This window comes from Myotis yumanensis, unplaced genomic scaffold (genome assembly GCF_028538775.1).
Source record: "Myotis yumanensis isolate MYYU_CA2020_CCGP unplaced genomic scaffold, mMyoYum1.0.hap1 SCAF_1, whole genome shotgun sequence".
Classification (NCBI taxonomy): domain Eukaryota; kingdom Metazoa; phylum Chordata; class Mammalia; order Chiroptera; family Vespertilionidae; genus Myotis; species Myotis yumanensis.
Window position 1 is genome coordinate 103,491,838 of NW_027223752.1, and position 16,193 is coordinate 103,508,030.

Genomic DNA, 16,193 nt, shown 5'->3' on the forward strand with positions numbered 1-16,193 from the left:
GTTTGCCCCAGCGGGATGGTTCCCCACCCTGCTTCTCTGTTTTTTATTTTGAAATCCAAGGGTGTATAAGGAGAGATGTCATCTAAATATCTCCCTTTTCAGAGTTCAAAATGTCAATATTTCTTTCAGCTTCTTTTTACTTGTTTTGAAATAGGTTTGAACCTTGTGGTGATTCTTATTTATTTATTTTACCCATTTTCCCAATCTCCCATCCCCTTTGTCAACCATCAGCTTGTTTTCTATATCTGTAGGACTGTCTCTGTTTTGTTTTCGGTATTCATTTGTTTTTGTTGTTGTTATTTTTAGATTTCACATGTAAATGAAATAATATGGTATTTGTCTTTCTCTATCTGACTTATTTCATTTAGCATAATACCATTTAGGTCCATGCATGCTGTCACAGTGGCAACATTTTATTCTTTTCTATTGCTGAGTAATATTCCATTGTATATATGTACCACAACTTTTTTATCCATTTATCTATCAATTGGTTGCTTCCATATCTTGGCTACTATAAATAATACTGCAGTAAACATAGGGTTGCACATATCTTTTTGAATTAGTGTTTTTGTTTTCTTCAGATAAATACTCAGAAGTGGAATTGTTGGGTCATAATGGCAGCTCTAATTTTAATTTTTTTAAGAACCTCCATACTGTTTTCCACAGTGGCTGCACCAATTTACAATTCCACCAACAGTGCACAACCATTCCCCTTTCTCCACATCCTTGCCAACACTTGTTGTTTGTTGATCTTTTTTTTAATGGCAACCATTCTAACAGGTGTGAAATGATATCTTGTTGTGATTTTATTTTGCATTTTCTTAATGATTAGTGATGTTGAGCATCTTTTCATATGTCTGTTGGCTATCTGTATGTCCTCATTGGAAAAGTGTCTAGTTAGGTCCTCTACACATTATTTAATTAGATTTTTTATTTTTTTTGGAGTTAAGTTGTCTGAGTTCCTTATATATTTTGGATACTAACCCCCTGTCAAATGTATCATTTGTGAATATGTTCTCCCATTCAGTAGGTTGCCTTTTCCTCTTGGTGATCGTTTCCTTTGCTGTGCAAAAACTTTTTAGTTTAATATAGTTTAATGTGTTTACTCTTTCTTTTGTTATCCTTGCCCAAGGAGATATATCAGAAAATAATATTACTAAGATAAATGTCACATAGTTTACTGCCAGTTTTCTTTTAAGAGTTTTATGATTTCAAATCTTATATTTAAGTATTTAAATCATTTTTACTTTTTTATATGATGTAAGAAAATGATACAGCCTTATTTTTACATGTCTCTGTCCAGTTTTCTCAACATAACTTATTGAAAAGACTATCCTTACCCCCTTGTATATCCTTGCCTTCTTTGTCATAATTAACCATATAAGCAAGGATGAAATCCAAGAATTTAAAAGTAGATGGAAAAGATTACTTGTTTCAGTTAGAAGAATCCAAATATTTTTGTCAAACAAAAACATCTACTTGGCGCTTTTTAAATTTTCCCAGAAATGCAGTATGATTCTTAGGAGTGTTAGCCAATGTTGCTCTTTGCCTTATGCAAAATGCTACATGATTTTTTTAAAATTAAATCTTTATTGTTCAGATTATTACATTGGTTCCTCTTTTTTCCCACCATAAGTCCCCTCCACCCAGTTCCCACCCCACCCTCCGCCCTCACTCCCCACCCACTGTCCTCATCCATAGGTGCACGATTATTGTCCAATCTCTTCCCGCACCCCCCACACCTTTTCCCTCCCCCAAAGAATAGTCAGTCCATTCCCTTTCTATGTCCCTGATTCTATTACAATCACCAGTTCATACTGTTCATCAGATTATTTATTCACTTGACTTTTAGATTCACTTGTTGATAGATGTGTATTTGTTGTCACTTTGTTGTTTATAATTTTTATCTTTACCTTTTTCTTCCTCTTGTTAGAGAATACCCTTCAGCATTTCATATAATACTAGTTTGGTGGTGACGAACTCCTTTAGCTTTTTCTTATCTGTGAAGCCCTTTATCTGACCTTCACTTCTGAAGGATAGCTTTGCTGGATAAAGTAGTTTTGGTTGTAGGTTCTTGCTATTCATCACTTTAAATATTTCTTGCCACTCCCTTCTGGCCTGCAAAGTTTCTGTTGAGAAATCAGCTGACATTCGTATGGGTACTCCCTTGTAGGTAACTGATTTTCTTTCTCTTGCTGCTTTTAGGATTCTCTCTTTGTCTTTTGCTCTTGGCATTTTAATTATGATGTGTCTTGGTGTGGTCCTCTTTGGATTCCTTTTGTTTGGGGTTCGCTGTGCTTCCTGGACTTGGAAGTCTATTTCTTTCACCAGGTAGGGGAAGTTTTCTGTCATTATTTCTTCAAATAGGTTTTCAGTATCTTGCTCTCTCTCTTCTTCTGGCACCCCTATAATTCGGATGTTGGTGCGCTTGAAGCTGTCCCAAAGGCTCCTTACACTATCTTAGTATTTTTGGATTCTTTTTTCATTTTGCTTTTCCGGTTGGGTGTTTTTTGCTTCTTTGTATTTCAAATCTTCGACTTGATTCTTGCGATCCTCTGGTCTGCTGTTGGGAGTCTGTATAATATTCTTTATTCCAGTCAGTGTATGTTTAATTTCTAGTTGGTTCTTTATCACAACATCAAGGGTATCACTAGATTTCTTGAAGATCTCACTACATTTATCGGCGGTCTCACCAGTCTTTTCGAGGGCCTTACTAAATTTATCGGCGGCTTCTAGACAGTTCTTTAAAGACCTTAAAAGTGTGGTTTTGAACTCTATATCCAGCAGTTTGCTTTCCTCCATTTCTGTCATTTGTGTCCTGCTTCTTTGTCTCGGCATTTTTTATGCTTCGCTGTGTCGATAGAGTGCCTTTCTGTGCTAAGTGTCTCCATTACCTGAGGAAGACACTCTTGGTGCCTCCCCTTGTGGGCTTTGTGCACAGTCTTGTTGTAATTAAGCCTTGATTGTTGTAGTTATCACTGGGAGGAATTGACCTCCAGGCCAATTGGCTGTGAGAATCAGCTGTGTCTGCAGTGGGAGAACTTCTGTGCTGGAGACACCCCTCTGGGGCAAGACTTGCTTCAATGGGGCTTTGGTGCTCACTGAGTCTGCCCCATGAGTGTGTCTTTTATGGTTCCACGGAGCTACAAACTGGATGGTCCCACTCTGACCTCTGGGCTTCCTGGCTCCTGGATCTCTAGGGAGGTGCTAATCTAGCCTTTGCCTGCAGCTATCCAGCAAAAGCCTCCCTGCAGGGCTTAGGCAGGGCAGGTCCCACAGGATCAACAGGGCAGGGCTAGCAGTTATGGCTGCTCTCAGTCCTGCCCTCAGAGGCTCTGCTTCTCAGTGTCCCAGTAATCGCTGCAAGCCCCTCGGAGAGAAAGCTGCCCTCGGGTTCTGACTGATGCCAGACAGTCCCGCTTCTCCCGTATGAGTCTGGGTCCCTAAAGACTTGCCCGGAACTGGAGCTCAGAGCCTAAGACTCCCTCCCGATTGAAAACCGACTACCGTGCCCTCAGCCGCCAGCCTGCTCCGCATGCACTCCACACCTTAGTATTTTACTTCAGCACTGCGCCTCCTCTGAGTCTCGGTATGCTTTTCTCTTTCCTTCTAGTTGTAGAATTTCCACTGAGCCAGCCTTCCTGTGGTTCTGGATGATGTCCTTTCCATCTTTTAGTTGTATTTTTGAAGTAGTTGTTCGAGGCAGCAAACTCCGGTGTTTACCTATGCCGCCATCTTGGTTCTCCTCAATGCTACATGGTTGAAATAACTGATTTGTCATGGCCTTCTTTGACCATCTCATTTGACAAATTTGGTCTTTGCTGAGGACAAGAACCTTTGCCATTATGGTGGAAAAATGTTACATGACCCATTTTTGGGGCTGTGGGGATTTATTATGCTTCAGCATAATTCCTCCTCTCCTGTTCCCCCCAAAATATGCCCATTCATATGTAAGTGCTAGTTAAGAAGACATTGTAGCTTTTAAGGTGAGTTTCTTTATCTATAAAATTAGGATGATTTTATCAGTCCTACCTCATCCTGAGAATTATAAGGACTTTAAAATAAGACAAATCCTATTAAAATAAAACACCTGTTTGTAAAGATTTCTATGTCCCAGTCTTTGGCCACATATTACAGGTAGTATTTTATAACATAAAATTTCTAGTTCAATAAAGCACGCCCTCAATTTTAGCTTACCATTTACCATATGAATGGGATGCAATAGGTATCTGAAAACACTTAGATAATGCCAATTTTAATTTTATTCAGCCATTAAAAACACCTCCCCTGTGGCCTCTTTTTTTTTTAACCATAGTTACTAACAAGTAGAAGTATTTTTTTCTTCTCTTCTGATGTATTTGTTAAAGTATAATAAAATGACCAAAAATCTGAAGGCAGGGAACAACTTATGATGACAGACAGCTACCCCAGCCATTCTGAAGTAATTGCATAGCAAGACACTACTAGGGAAGATTTCTTACATGTGCAGTGGCCCAGGTGAAACTCTATTGGCCTTTCATGTGATGGCCATCAGGCCTCAGTATTCAAATTAGTTCCTTGGAGAAATCTTATGACTGAAGTAGTAAAATTTTTCACAAATGTTAAATTTTCTCTTCAGTGTTGCTTTACAAATTAGAATAAAGCTTTGTTGCTGGTAAACTTGGACTTTGTTTTACTTTCGCTAAATTTTATCTTATTATTCATTTATTTTAATCCTCAGTGGAGGACATGCTCATTAATTGATTCTAGAGAAAAGGAAAGGGGGAGAGAGACCGAGAGAGAAACATCATTGTGAGAGAGAAACATCAATTGGCTGCCTCTGGTATACACCCTGCCTGGGACTGAACCTGAAACCTAGGTATGTGCCCTGACTGGGAATTGAACGCGAAACCTCTCAGTGCATGGGTCAACGCTCCAACCAACTGAACCACATTGGCCAGGGCTTGCTAAGTTTTATTTTGAATACAAGACTCCTCATCTCTATCCCCACCCCACACCTGCCTCCATCACCCCAATGTATCAGAACTACTTCACTGCTCCTAAATGCACAGCCCACTCAAATTTAGATTTTGTTATGGAATTTCAAAATGAGAATATACCATGTTTATCTATAAGTGCTTCCCCCCCCCCACACCACCTTCCAGAATTTTATTATCTATTTATCTATGTGGTATTATAGTACCTATCATCATGAAGTATCTTTATCTCAGTTTAAAGATGGGCATTTCAGCTAACATCTTTTCAGTGGGCTTTTGGGGCACTGGCTAAGAAATCAGCAGCTCAAAACTAAGTCAGGGAACAGAATGCTCTCTCCACTAGATGGATTATGTTCCAATTCACAATGTAATCCCAGGCACAGATAGTGTTCCATTCACTTCCATATATCCTCTTAATGTGCGTGTGGAGGAGAGACTGCCTCAGGGCTGCAGTGAGGAAATCTGGGAAGGTTTGGTGATGCCACATAATGGTATTAGAAGGCTAGACATTAGCACATCTTTAAGGGGGTGGCAATATGTGAAATATCCCCTGGGGCAGGCTTAGTGACTTCTCTTCACCTAAACATTGCCCACAGGAGCCAGGATTCCAGCTCCTCAGAGAACCTCTCTGTTCTCTAGACCTGGCGGCAGTGGTAGCCCTGTCACATGTGGTCCTGAGCACTTGACTGTGGCTCATCCCAACTGAGATGGGCCATACGTACAAAACACACACCAGAGCTCAAGGCGTAGTACAAAAACAATCTAAAATGTCTCAATTTTTATATCAATTACCTGTTTAAATGATATTTTGGGTCTATTTGGTGAAATAAAATATAGCATTAAAATTAATTTCCCCTGTTTCTTTTTATTTGATTTAACGTGGCTACTGGAAAATGTAAAATAATATTATGTGGCTCATTTTTAATGGACCCAGATGCTCCATGACCTGAGGAAGGAGCCCATGTTCTTCAGAATTCTCTTCCACTCTGTCTTTTGGCCCCTAACTTCAGCAGTGGGGCTCTGGAGTGCAGGCACGTTCTGTGGAGGTGTCCCCAAGTACCTGGCCCTGAGGGGCTGGTTAGTGCCCAGGCCTATGTGATTTGAGGCCTCCCAGATGCTCAGCCTCTTCCCCACCTCTCACCAGCTGCAGTGCACCCTTTCCAGAGCCACCGTACGTGACCGCCCACCTCATTCTCAGTGGGGAAGAAGACCTCTTTGCTCACAGGTGGTCCCTATCAGAGTCAGCTCCCAGTGAGGCTGGTGCAGCGCAATAGTGGCGCTCAGCTGTTAACACCCTCTCGTCCCACTGGATGGTGTTCTGGGTAAGAAATCAGAAGGCACTGGCTCTTGGGACTCTGCTGGCTTTAGTCTGATGGGCACTTAGTGCAGTGAATCACGTTTGAGGAACAGCAAACTCCTCTTCCCAAATGCAAAGACTGCCCTATTGGTTCAGTGTCAGAGTCGGAGTGCTCTAGATGCTGTCTCGGTTGTCACAGTTGTGGCTTCATGCAGTAAATATGTTGTAGTTGAGCAGGTGTGAGGAAGAGGTGATGCTGGAGACACTGGGATCTGTGTGAGCTCATAATACAGTTCTCCAGATGACTTGAGAAGTGATTGTTTGTAATACTTCTTATAACTATCAAATTGTACCATCCTTCCAGATTTTTTATGTATCCTCTCCTAAAAAGTTAGAAAACCTTTGAGCTGCTGTGGCAGGACTTTCTGACCATAGGAGGCAGATGTGTGAGCTTCAGGTTTGCCTGCACCCAGAGATCTATGACTCGCAGGTGGTCACAGTCAGCATCACCGGCTGCAGCACTAAGGACAGGTTAGGGCTGCTGCTTGCTGTTTTGTTTTTTTTTGTGGTGTCCTGTCTGGGAAATCTAGGACATCTGGGCCCAGTTTGGGATTTTCCAGTGTGGGCTACAGAATGGGTCTGTGGGCAGTCCAGACTCATACCTATGTGTGGAAAGGCCCAGAAGATTTGTGCTAACAGGCCTGTGTCCAGCCCCTGGGCTGGCTGGTGGCAGTCAGAGGCAGGAGGCCAAACAGTCAGGATTTCAGGGTCCTCAAGCTTTCCGGTGACAGCATTCGGTCATGAAGATGCACACAGCAAAGCAAACTTTCATTAGAATTGTAATTTACCAAAAAATTTAAATAATCCTTGGTATCAGCCAAGCACACCACTGCTGGTTAACAGGCATCACATTTAAGGTTAGTTATATTTCATTATGAACAGCAGGAAGAGACCATCAAAAATATTAAGCAACTCACATTTTTCCATTGGTGATAATACATGTCCCTTTAAAACAGCTTTCTGATGACAGTTTTTCACTCAGTGAAAACAAGATTGTTGAAATAGATTTTGTTCCCTAAACATATTTATCTGTGGTCTGAGGATCAAACAGGAAACAGACCAGTTGAATATTCCACTAATTTTCTTTTCTTTTTTTTTATAGATTCGTATGACCCTAGCAGGGTGGAGCGGGTGTGATGAGATGCCAGTGAAGTGCATCCACCATAGTTGCAAATTGAGTGTTCTGTATCAGCTGGAAACTGCTGGCTGTTAGTGCTCTATGGTATCACTACCCCTGCTACCAGGAGACTCGTCATGCCTTCAGAATCACTTTGTGGAAGTAAAGAAGTAGTCCATTGAAACTATCTGTTTTTACAAATGAAGAGTTAATACCTGTGTTTAGAAGAGTCACATGGACTCTCCTGCATGATGGATTTAGCCAAACTGGTAAAATGTTTGGTGTTAATCTGCTTCTGTGACAATTTGAACATGGACAATAGAGTGAATGATTTTTGAAATGACTGTGAATGTCATAAATTCCCTTTCACATCTCCAGGGCCTATGGTCCATGCTCATGTAAAGGAATTTGGGACAGCGTTTCTGCACTTTGAGTTTAAGGGAAATGTGAATGACTATATCTGATCCATTTCTAATAAATTTGGCCTTTTGCTGCTGGAAGTAACTTCACTTATAAGTAACTTGCCATCAGAGACTAAAAGCAATATCTTTTTAAGTTCCTAAAAGATTAAAACTTACTAAGAATATAATTTATCTTGTAATGAAATATTTTAATCGTTTGCAAACATGCCATGTCTGCTTTGCACTCAGTATTATCTATTTTTATTTTCTGTATGGACGTTTAGAAATTCTTTATATGAAAAATAATTGCTGGTTTAAAATAGACCATTTTAACAAAGTAACTATATTTCTTTTTACAAAAATGCTATTTTTCTATGATGTAAACAGTTGTTAGATGGCAGATTTTTAAGGGAGTTTTATTTTATTTAAGAATCTGTATCCCTTTGTGTGAGAGAGACCCACAGAGGGTTCACATCTGCTTTAAAGCACATATCCCTTACCTGCTCACAACTTGGCTATTTTTATTTTATCTTAGAAAGAGATCTCAATATAGACATTTTACAGGATTAAATAAACTTTTCACAAAAGTTTTTTTTTTTTTTACAAATATAACTATAAGGTTATATGTGAAAATAATCCTCTCAAAACTAGCCAATGTCCACAATTTTTGCTGCCATATCCACTAGAATTACCAAAAAGTGTAGTTTCATTTTTGTATATCTATGGGGGTCTGCCCTGAGACCATGCTTTTCTCCCCCCACCCTTTAAAAATATGTATTTTTATCTAGAATGATCCTTACTTAATCTCTGCATATTTTAAAAATGTGCTAGAGACATATATATGCCATTACAAAAGTATTATGAGGCCTATGTATTCTACTGTGTTTACTATTGCATTATCCTGCACAAAGTTTATGCATTTTTATGCATTTGTCTCTTCTTTCTAAGTAAGGTATTCTTGTTAGCTAACATTTCCTGAATGGGTTCTTGTCTACACCCTTCCTCCCTTTCTCCCTCCCTCCCTTTTCTTCCCTTCCTTCTTTTTCTTTTTCTTTTAAATCTCTCTCTCTCTCTCTCTCTCTCTCTCTCTCTCTCTCTCTCTCTCTCTCTCTCGGCTTTTTGTCCTTCTTTCCTTTTCTCTCTCCCCCGCCCCACCCTTTTTTTTTTTTTTTTTGAGAAACCACCTGATCTATTTTTAGACATTTCAGATTCCTAAAATGTGAATTGTTGGGTGGTCTGCAATTTGGCCCTAAAACAATTCTGACTGGGCTTTCCTGGCCTGTTTTTATCTGTAACATATGATTTTATTTCATAAGAACTTCATGTATTTGGACTGTAATAAACAGTACAGGATCTAAATAATTCTGAAAAATCATTTCGAATACACTTATCTGTAGTCTTGGTTCCTACCTATTACTCATAGCCACTTCTTTCCTGATTTTTGGCTTTTGTGAAAAGTTGTAGTAGGCTCTTGTTTTCACAACACAAAGAGAAGGGCCAAGTGACTGCTAGGCATAGCTTAGATTGTTTTTCCCAGGAAAAATTTAGTGAGTAAGAGGTTTATTACTCTGTCATGGTCAGTGAATCACTTAAGTAATCTGGTAGAACTAAATGAGGGCAGTTACATGTTTCCCTCTTTAAATGCAAGTGAAATGCATATATCTGCATATGTTTATATATATACATATATATAAACATATGCAGATATATATGTACATATACATATAGACACATACATATATACATACATATATTTGAACTGTGTTCTGACTTCCTTCTAAATTTTGTTGATCCCATACAAAGACTTCTTTTAATGAAAAGAATTAAATTTTAGTTTATTCCTCACGAGAAAGAGAAGAATCCTAAAGAGAAAAAAAATTAATGTACCTTATGTTTGATACTTTTATTTTGTTTTATTCTAAATTATTATAGTTTTCTGAAACCATTCTGAATTTAGTTGAAATTATCAATATTTATACTTCTAACTTTCATTTCTGGATTCCAGCTTGAATATAGTAACTTTGAAAATTTGACTTTTAAACTTGTGTATTCTAAGATAAATAATACAATCTAATCAGAAATAGCTTTCCCAGAGGTTTTGAATTTAATGATAGTTATTCTTTTATTACTTCTATTGCTCATACATACATACCTCTTTGTTATTAGTTGTGGCTGAAATTTTTTTTTTTTGTATTTTGTGTTTGTCATTGTTTTTCTCATATGTTTGACTAACTTTTGGTGTTTAATAATTTAGGGCTTATAAAATTAAATTAAAAGTTCTAATTTTGACCATTTGAACTAAAAATTATATGAGGAATTATGTATGAAATGTATTTGTATTTCTTAATTGTAAAAGTAGGGGAAAATATTGGTATATAGCTCTAATCACTTCTTTGAAGAAAATTTCTGAATGATTGAAAACCAAATATCTTTATTAACATTTTCAATCTTTCGTTTCTGCAAACCACAGACAACTTCTTAGAAGTGCAGCCCCTGACTGCAGGTTCAGAATCCTTTTCCATGGTGTTTCTAACTTTGGGTTTTCTTTTTTAAAAGTCACTTAAAAACGTGTCTACTCTGAGATCCTGGTGTCCATACTAGAAATGTAGGTTGAGGTTTTGATTCATTTGGAAAATCTAAGTAGAACTTTTGCTACTCAAAGTTCTGACTGTTGGTGAAGGGTTGGTGTTAATGCAAGTTCAAGTGCATAAACTCCAATGGTTGTAAAACTAGACCCTGGCCATTTTTTGTGACAGTAAAAGGGTTACTCTGATAGAAGTTCGGTTTAAGGGCTTCTGAGGGGAAATGCTGAGCCCTCTCCACAACTGACACAACTACTTCCCAGCTCTGAGCAGAAGAGACCAATGGAAGATAAGATTAACCCACATTTCATCTGGTCCCCAAGGATTATGTTTATGTGTTTTGGCTATTTTGTTGTTTTGTTTTGTTTAAAATGGTTAAATAATACACAGTTAAGTATCAGGTTAGCATCTTGCAAAGTGACCAGCGCAGCAGAATTTTCTCTAAATATCTGAGCTTAGAGAAACACTTCCAGTTTTCTAAGTTTTTGTAGGCAGTTACTTTTGTGTTTGGGCCATTGTTCTGCTAGATCATCTGCAGGAGGCATGAAGTGTAAGGGATGGAGTGAGGGATGGGAGTGTGTTTCTTGAACTGAAGCTGTTAGAGTAGGCTTAGGGGGGAGATGCATTTTTTGTTATGCTTTTCATTGCAGATTCTGTACATCTGTTTGTGGGAGGAGAGCTGCTACTCAGGACAGGATTTAAGAGACACATTCCAAGTGACCTTTAAGAATCTGCATGGTAGGAGGTCCTTTTCCAAAACTCTGTGTTGGTCCACTGTGGGACTCACCCAGGGAAGATGATAAAATAACATTAAAGAAAGAATGGTCCCCAGCCTGCATGTTAAGGAGTGATTAAGACTGCAACTCAGATTAAAGTCCTTTGGAAAGATCTGTATGGTCTAGCAAACTGCCCGTGGAAACAATCCTTAAGTTCATCAGCAGGGCCGCGAGATGGGCAGTGCAGCGAGGTGGGCAGAGTGCGCCTGTGTGCACATTCCTGGCTTTGACTTTTGAGAGCCCTTGTCAAAGCTGTGTTCAGTACAGGGGACAAGAAGGACCTTGTGCTGTGGCCTCTGACTGAAACTTTAACCCAAAGGCAAGACTGGCTATTTGTCCCACTGCCTTCATTTGGGGTGAGGAGGAGCGCTCCCCCAACTAGTAGTCCCTTTCCCCTGTGGAAGCCAGAGGGGCAGCTGAATGTCTTCAAGGAGCTCTTGTATTTCTCTGCATAATGTAAAGACTTGTTATTTCAGGATGACTGACCTGCTCAGTGACACACATGTTCCAAATAAAGATTTTGCATGAAAGTACCTATGTTCATTGTCTTTGGCTGTGGGTGCCAGAGCTGCCCTGTAAGCCTTAAAGGCTGGTCCCCAGAGGGCAGCAAGCTGCACCGAGCACAGCTCAGATGGTGTAGGTAACAAAGGGACAGGTGGCCCAAAATGTCCCAGCACCTTTAGTCTCCACCAAATACTAGTATTTCCTGGGTGTTGAAGCTCCTCTTCACGTTTTTCACAAAGGCTTGCTGACGTGGGGACTTGGTTTTCATTTCGAGTCCATCACTAACCATGTGGCCTTGCACCCTTCTCTACCCCAAATTCTGTTTTCCAATCTAACCTCTCTTACTCCTTGACTGTAAGAATCAAATACATAGAAAAGTGCCGGGGTCTTTTCCGCATCTACAAGGGTTCAGGTATCTGGAGAAGGGCTGTGCATAAATGAATGACAAGACTAGAGAAGAAATATGAATTTAGAAGGCATTTTGGGGTGCCAGAGGGAAACTTAATTCTAGTGACTAAGCTCTCCGAATCTCCAGACCCCTGGCTTTTTATTCCCACATTTTGTCTTATAGCAAAGCAGATGTACATATCAAAGGTAAGGTTTGGTAAACAAAGTATTATCAAGTTGGGGGAACTGCCCTCAGCTGTCTGGCAGCAGGCAATAATATATGCAGATCTTCAGCCCTGCTGAAGCCCCAAGGTTCATCAGCCTTCTGATGAACTTCTTGCATAATTATCACCTGCTGGAATTTGCTTCCAGCGGAAAAGCCCCTGGCACACTGTGGCATTCCATGCATGGAAAGTGAATGTATACCTGTACTTTATGGGGAACAGAGTAAATAAATGTGTGTCTGGCAGCTTGTAGGTTTTAAATCCAGGCCAGCCTTGGTCTTCGTTCAAAGATCCATCTCATTTCTAGTATTGGGATTCTAGAAGCAGAAGCACATGCTTTAGATTGGTTTCTAGTAGCTCAATAAACATATAAGCTGTTGTTTCTGAGTTTGGTCCTTCTTTCAAATTTAAGCTCCTTGTCTGTCCCATTAGCTTTTGTAGACTATTGTCCTTGTTCCTTCCTTGGCTCTGAGTGTGTGGGTCTCAACACTTGAGTGTACCAGTGCCCTTGCAGTAGTCTGAAATTTCAGATCATGTTGAGATGTGGGTTTTAAAATAAGAGCTATTCCAAGTTGGTTGATAATTGAATCCATATATTAAAATTTAACTGAAAAAGACCTTGACCAAACCTACGAATCAGAGAACCCAATCCTGGGCCTGGCTCTGTGTTAACTAGCTGTGACCCACCACCTCTCCTACTCTTTGGAAGTGGAGAAGAGAGATTGAGCTAACTGGTTTTTTCCAACTTTGAGATTATATAACTGCCCTGGCTGGCATAGCTCAGTGGTTGAGTGTCAACCTATGAACCAGGAGGTCACAGTTCGATTCCTGGTCAGGGCACATGCTTAGGTTGCTGTCTTGATCCCCAGTGTGGGGCATGCAAAAGGCAGCTAATCAATTATTCTCTCATTATTGATTTCTCTATCTTTCCCTCTTCCTTCCTCTCTGAAATCAATAAATATGTATTTTTTAAAAGATTATATAACTATTTCTTGGAAAAATTGGAAGTCCCATAGGGTCTTTTGCCCTGCCTGAAAACTCCAGAAGTAAAATGATTTCAAAACTACAGCTGCACATGACTGCAGACCAGGTCATGGCCAGGGCAGGAAGCCCTGCCATTACTTTTTTTTTTTTTTTACCAGGGTGGTCTACTTCCCCATTCCACTAATTTATCATGCTCTCTCTTCCACGCCATAGCTATGGAGCAGCCAAGAGGCTGACAATCTTGAATTCTCCCAATATATTATTCTTAGGTTAGAGCAGGGCACTGAGGTGTTTATGTGCCTGGACATCAGCCCAAGGCTCACAATTTGGCTGCTTGGGATCCTTTTTAAAAAAGTCTTACCATTTATTCAACACCTGTCATTTGCCAGGTACTGTTAGATACTTTACAATCATGATTCCTAATTCTAAAAACTGTTCTTAAATAGATGGTTAAAGCTGTTTTTTTAAACAGAAGAAAATGCAGCTCATTAAAGTTTAATGATTCATCTATAGCAGCGGTTCTCAACCTGTGGTTCGCGACCCCTTTGGCTGTAGAAGGACCCTTTCACAGGGGTCGCCTAAGACCATCCTGCATATCAGATATTTACATTACGATTCATAACAGCAAAATTACAGTTATGAAGTAGCAACAAAAATAATTTTATGGTTGGGGTCACAACATGAGGAACTGTATTTAAATAGCCAGAAGGTTGAGAACCACTGATTTAAAGCATCACAGAGATGGTAGGTATTAGAACTAGGTTTAGAAGACAGGTTTTCTTCCACACCACACAACACCTACTATAAGGAAAAGTAGCAGAATAAATTGCTCTTAGTATTTTATCCAACTTTCATTTCATGGCCTAGTATTCTCATATAGCAATATCTATCTTTCATAATATCCTATATAATAAAAGCCTAATATGCAAATTGCCCCCTCGGGCAGTCATTTGACTGGGAGTTCAACCAGGAGACTGAGAGTTCGACCACTCGCTATGACATGCGCTGACCACCAGGGGGTGGTGCAGAACATGGCGGGCGTTGGCCATGCGGGGCTGGCAGGGGGAAGGAGTGGAGGCACTGCCAGCCCCCATAGGCATCGCCGAGAGTGGGACCACGGCAGGATGGTGGAGCAGGTGAGTGGGTGGCGCCAGGCCAAGGCAGGTGCGAGCAGGGGCCCAATCGCCCTGCCGATTGCCCTGAAGATGGTGACCAGGGGCAGCCGCAGGGGGCAGAGCTTCTGCTCAGATCCCAGGCACTGAGAGAGCTGGGCAGGGGACCGTGTGGGCGGGATGGTGGAACAGGTGAAGGGGCGGCACCAGACCAAGGCGGGGTGCCAGGCGGTGCTGCAGGGCTCCGAGGCTGGGGGCACGAGCTGGGGCTGTGAGGCTGGGGACACAAGTGGGGGCCCAATCTCCACAAGCCAGCCCGAGGGACCCCACCCATGCACGAATTCGTGCACTAGACCTCCAGTTAATAAATAAATAAGAAAACCGGTTGTATTCTTACCATGAGTTTGGAAAGCAGTGTTATCACAGATAACAATAATAAGCTATTCTTATCCTCAATTAGTACCTTTTACTGAAAATAAGAAGCCCTCTGATTGAAATATAAAACACAATATTCTATTTAGTAAAAAACACCCAAAACACCATTTTTGACCCATTTCTGAATCCAGCCTGCATTTTTTCCATAATAGGAAGAATATTAAACTACAAGTTCCTGGAGAGATCACAGTGTTGACAAAATTCAACATAATGGTGGAGTCTTCACAGACACAGGAAACAAAGCTTGGCCCTTCCACACAGCTATAAGTCCTTGGGATGATTTCATTTTAAGTTAATGTTTCTTTAAGTCACACATATTCCCCAATGTCTGCTTGATGAAATACCACAATCACCATGGGGTCTACTTTCCTGCAGTCTTGTGTAGACTTTGCTGCCACCCTAAAACCCAAAGGGCAGTCTGCAATGGAGTACACCACCACTCCCCATACTGAGAAGTATTTTCAGTGTTTCGATCTAGATTTTAACACATGGTTTGCATACCGGAAGGACTGCTCTGCTTCAGCTTTATCCACACTTTGTACTTGGCATAGGGTGTGAGGTAATCCAGAGCTGTGATGTGCAACTGGAATTTGTGAGTCTTTCCCAAGCAGGTCCCCAGCAACATCAGCTTGTCACCAGAGATGTTGGCAGCCAACTTCAAGATCTTTTCACTCACACAGTACACCCAGTAGGAGTGCAGCATGAAACAGTAGGTGCCATCAGGCCTATTGTCCAGCAGCCCAAGATTCTCCCTGATGTATTTTGCTATCTTCTCAAACATGACATGGGCCCCATTTTCCCACTGTTGAAAAACCGGATCCTGCTTAGGATCCTTTTAAATGCACTTAGTTTCAGAGATGTTTGAGTCTCATCAGGTAAGCTTCTACCTCACACATAAATCTTCCCCCAGGCTGTCAACTTGTATTTATTTCACAGGCTGGAAATGCTGTCGGTCACTCCATTGCTTAGAATTTTGGGGACAACAGCTCCATGGAAAGCTAAGTGCCAGCCCTTTTAGTCCCAACTGGCCACTGGTGTGGATTCAGCTGGAGAACCCAGCTCTTCTCTGAGCTGTGGGAGGTTTGTACCTGATCACAGAGGCTCCATTTACTGTTTCTTCTCCTGGCTGCCTTTCTCTCTTCTGTGCTTCCTGCTGCATTAACTGGATGTTTTTACCTTCCTCAACCACACTGCTGTATTTCCAAGATTATGATAGCAGGGTCAGCTTCTGGAGAAATAAACCCAAATGTGCATTTATTTAGAGTTTCTTTGGGGTATTTAAAACCAGTTATCTACATAGGGATAAGGGGAAAACAAGGACATTAATATTTTTGGGTC

General features: G+C 40.6%; 1 protein-coding gene and 1 pseudogene across 6 annotated transcripts in view; one reads left to right on the forward strand and one right to left on the reverse strand.

The window, feature by feature from the left end:
* The window catches only part of JCAD (junctional cadherin 5 associated), a 49,622-nt gene extending 37,880 nt beyond the window's left edge, over positions 1 to 11,742 (forward strand). For all 6 annotated transcript variants that reach the window (XM_070428699.1, XM_070428681.1, XM_070428724.1 and 3 more), the window contains one exon: positions 7,436 to 11,742. In XM_070428699.1, coding sequence (XP_070284800.1) covers positions 7,436 to 7,470 — 35 coding nt within the window. In that variant the 3' untranslated portion in view covers positions 7,471 to 11,742. The remainder of the gene's footprint in view (positions 1 to 7,435) is intronic.
* A 3,400-nt stretch (positions 11,743 to 15,142) lies between these two features.
* Positions 15,143 to 15,636, reverse strand: LOC139004671 (60S ribosome subunit biogenesis protein NIP7 homolog pseudogene; annotated as a pseudogene).
* Between the last annotated feature and the right edge of the window lie 557 nt (positions 15,637 to 16,193).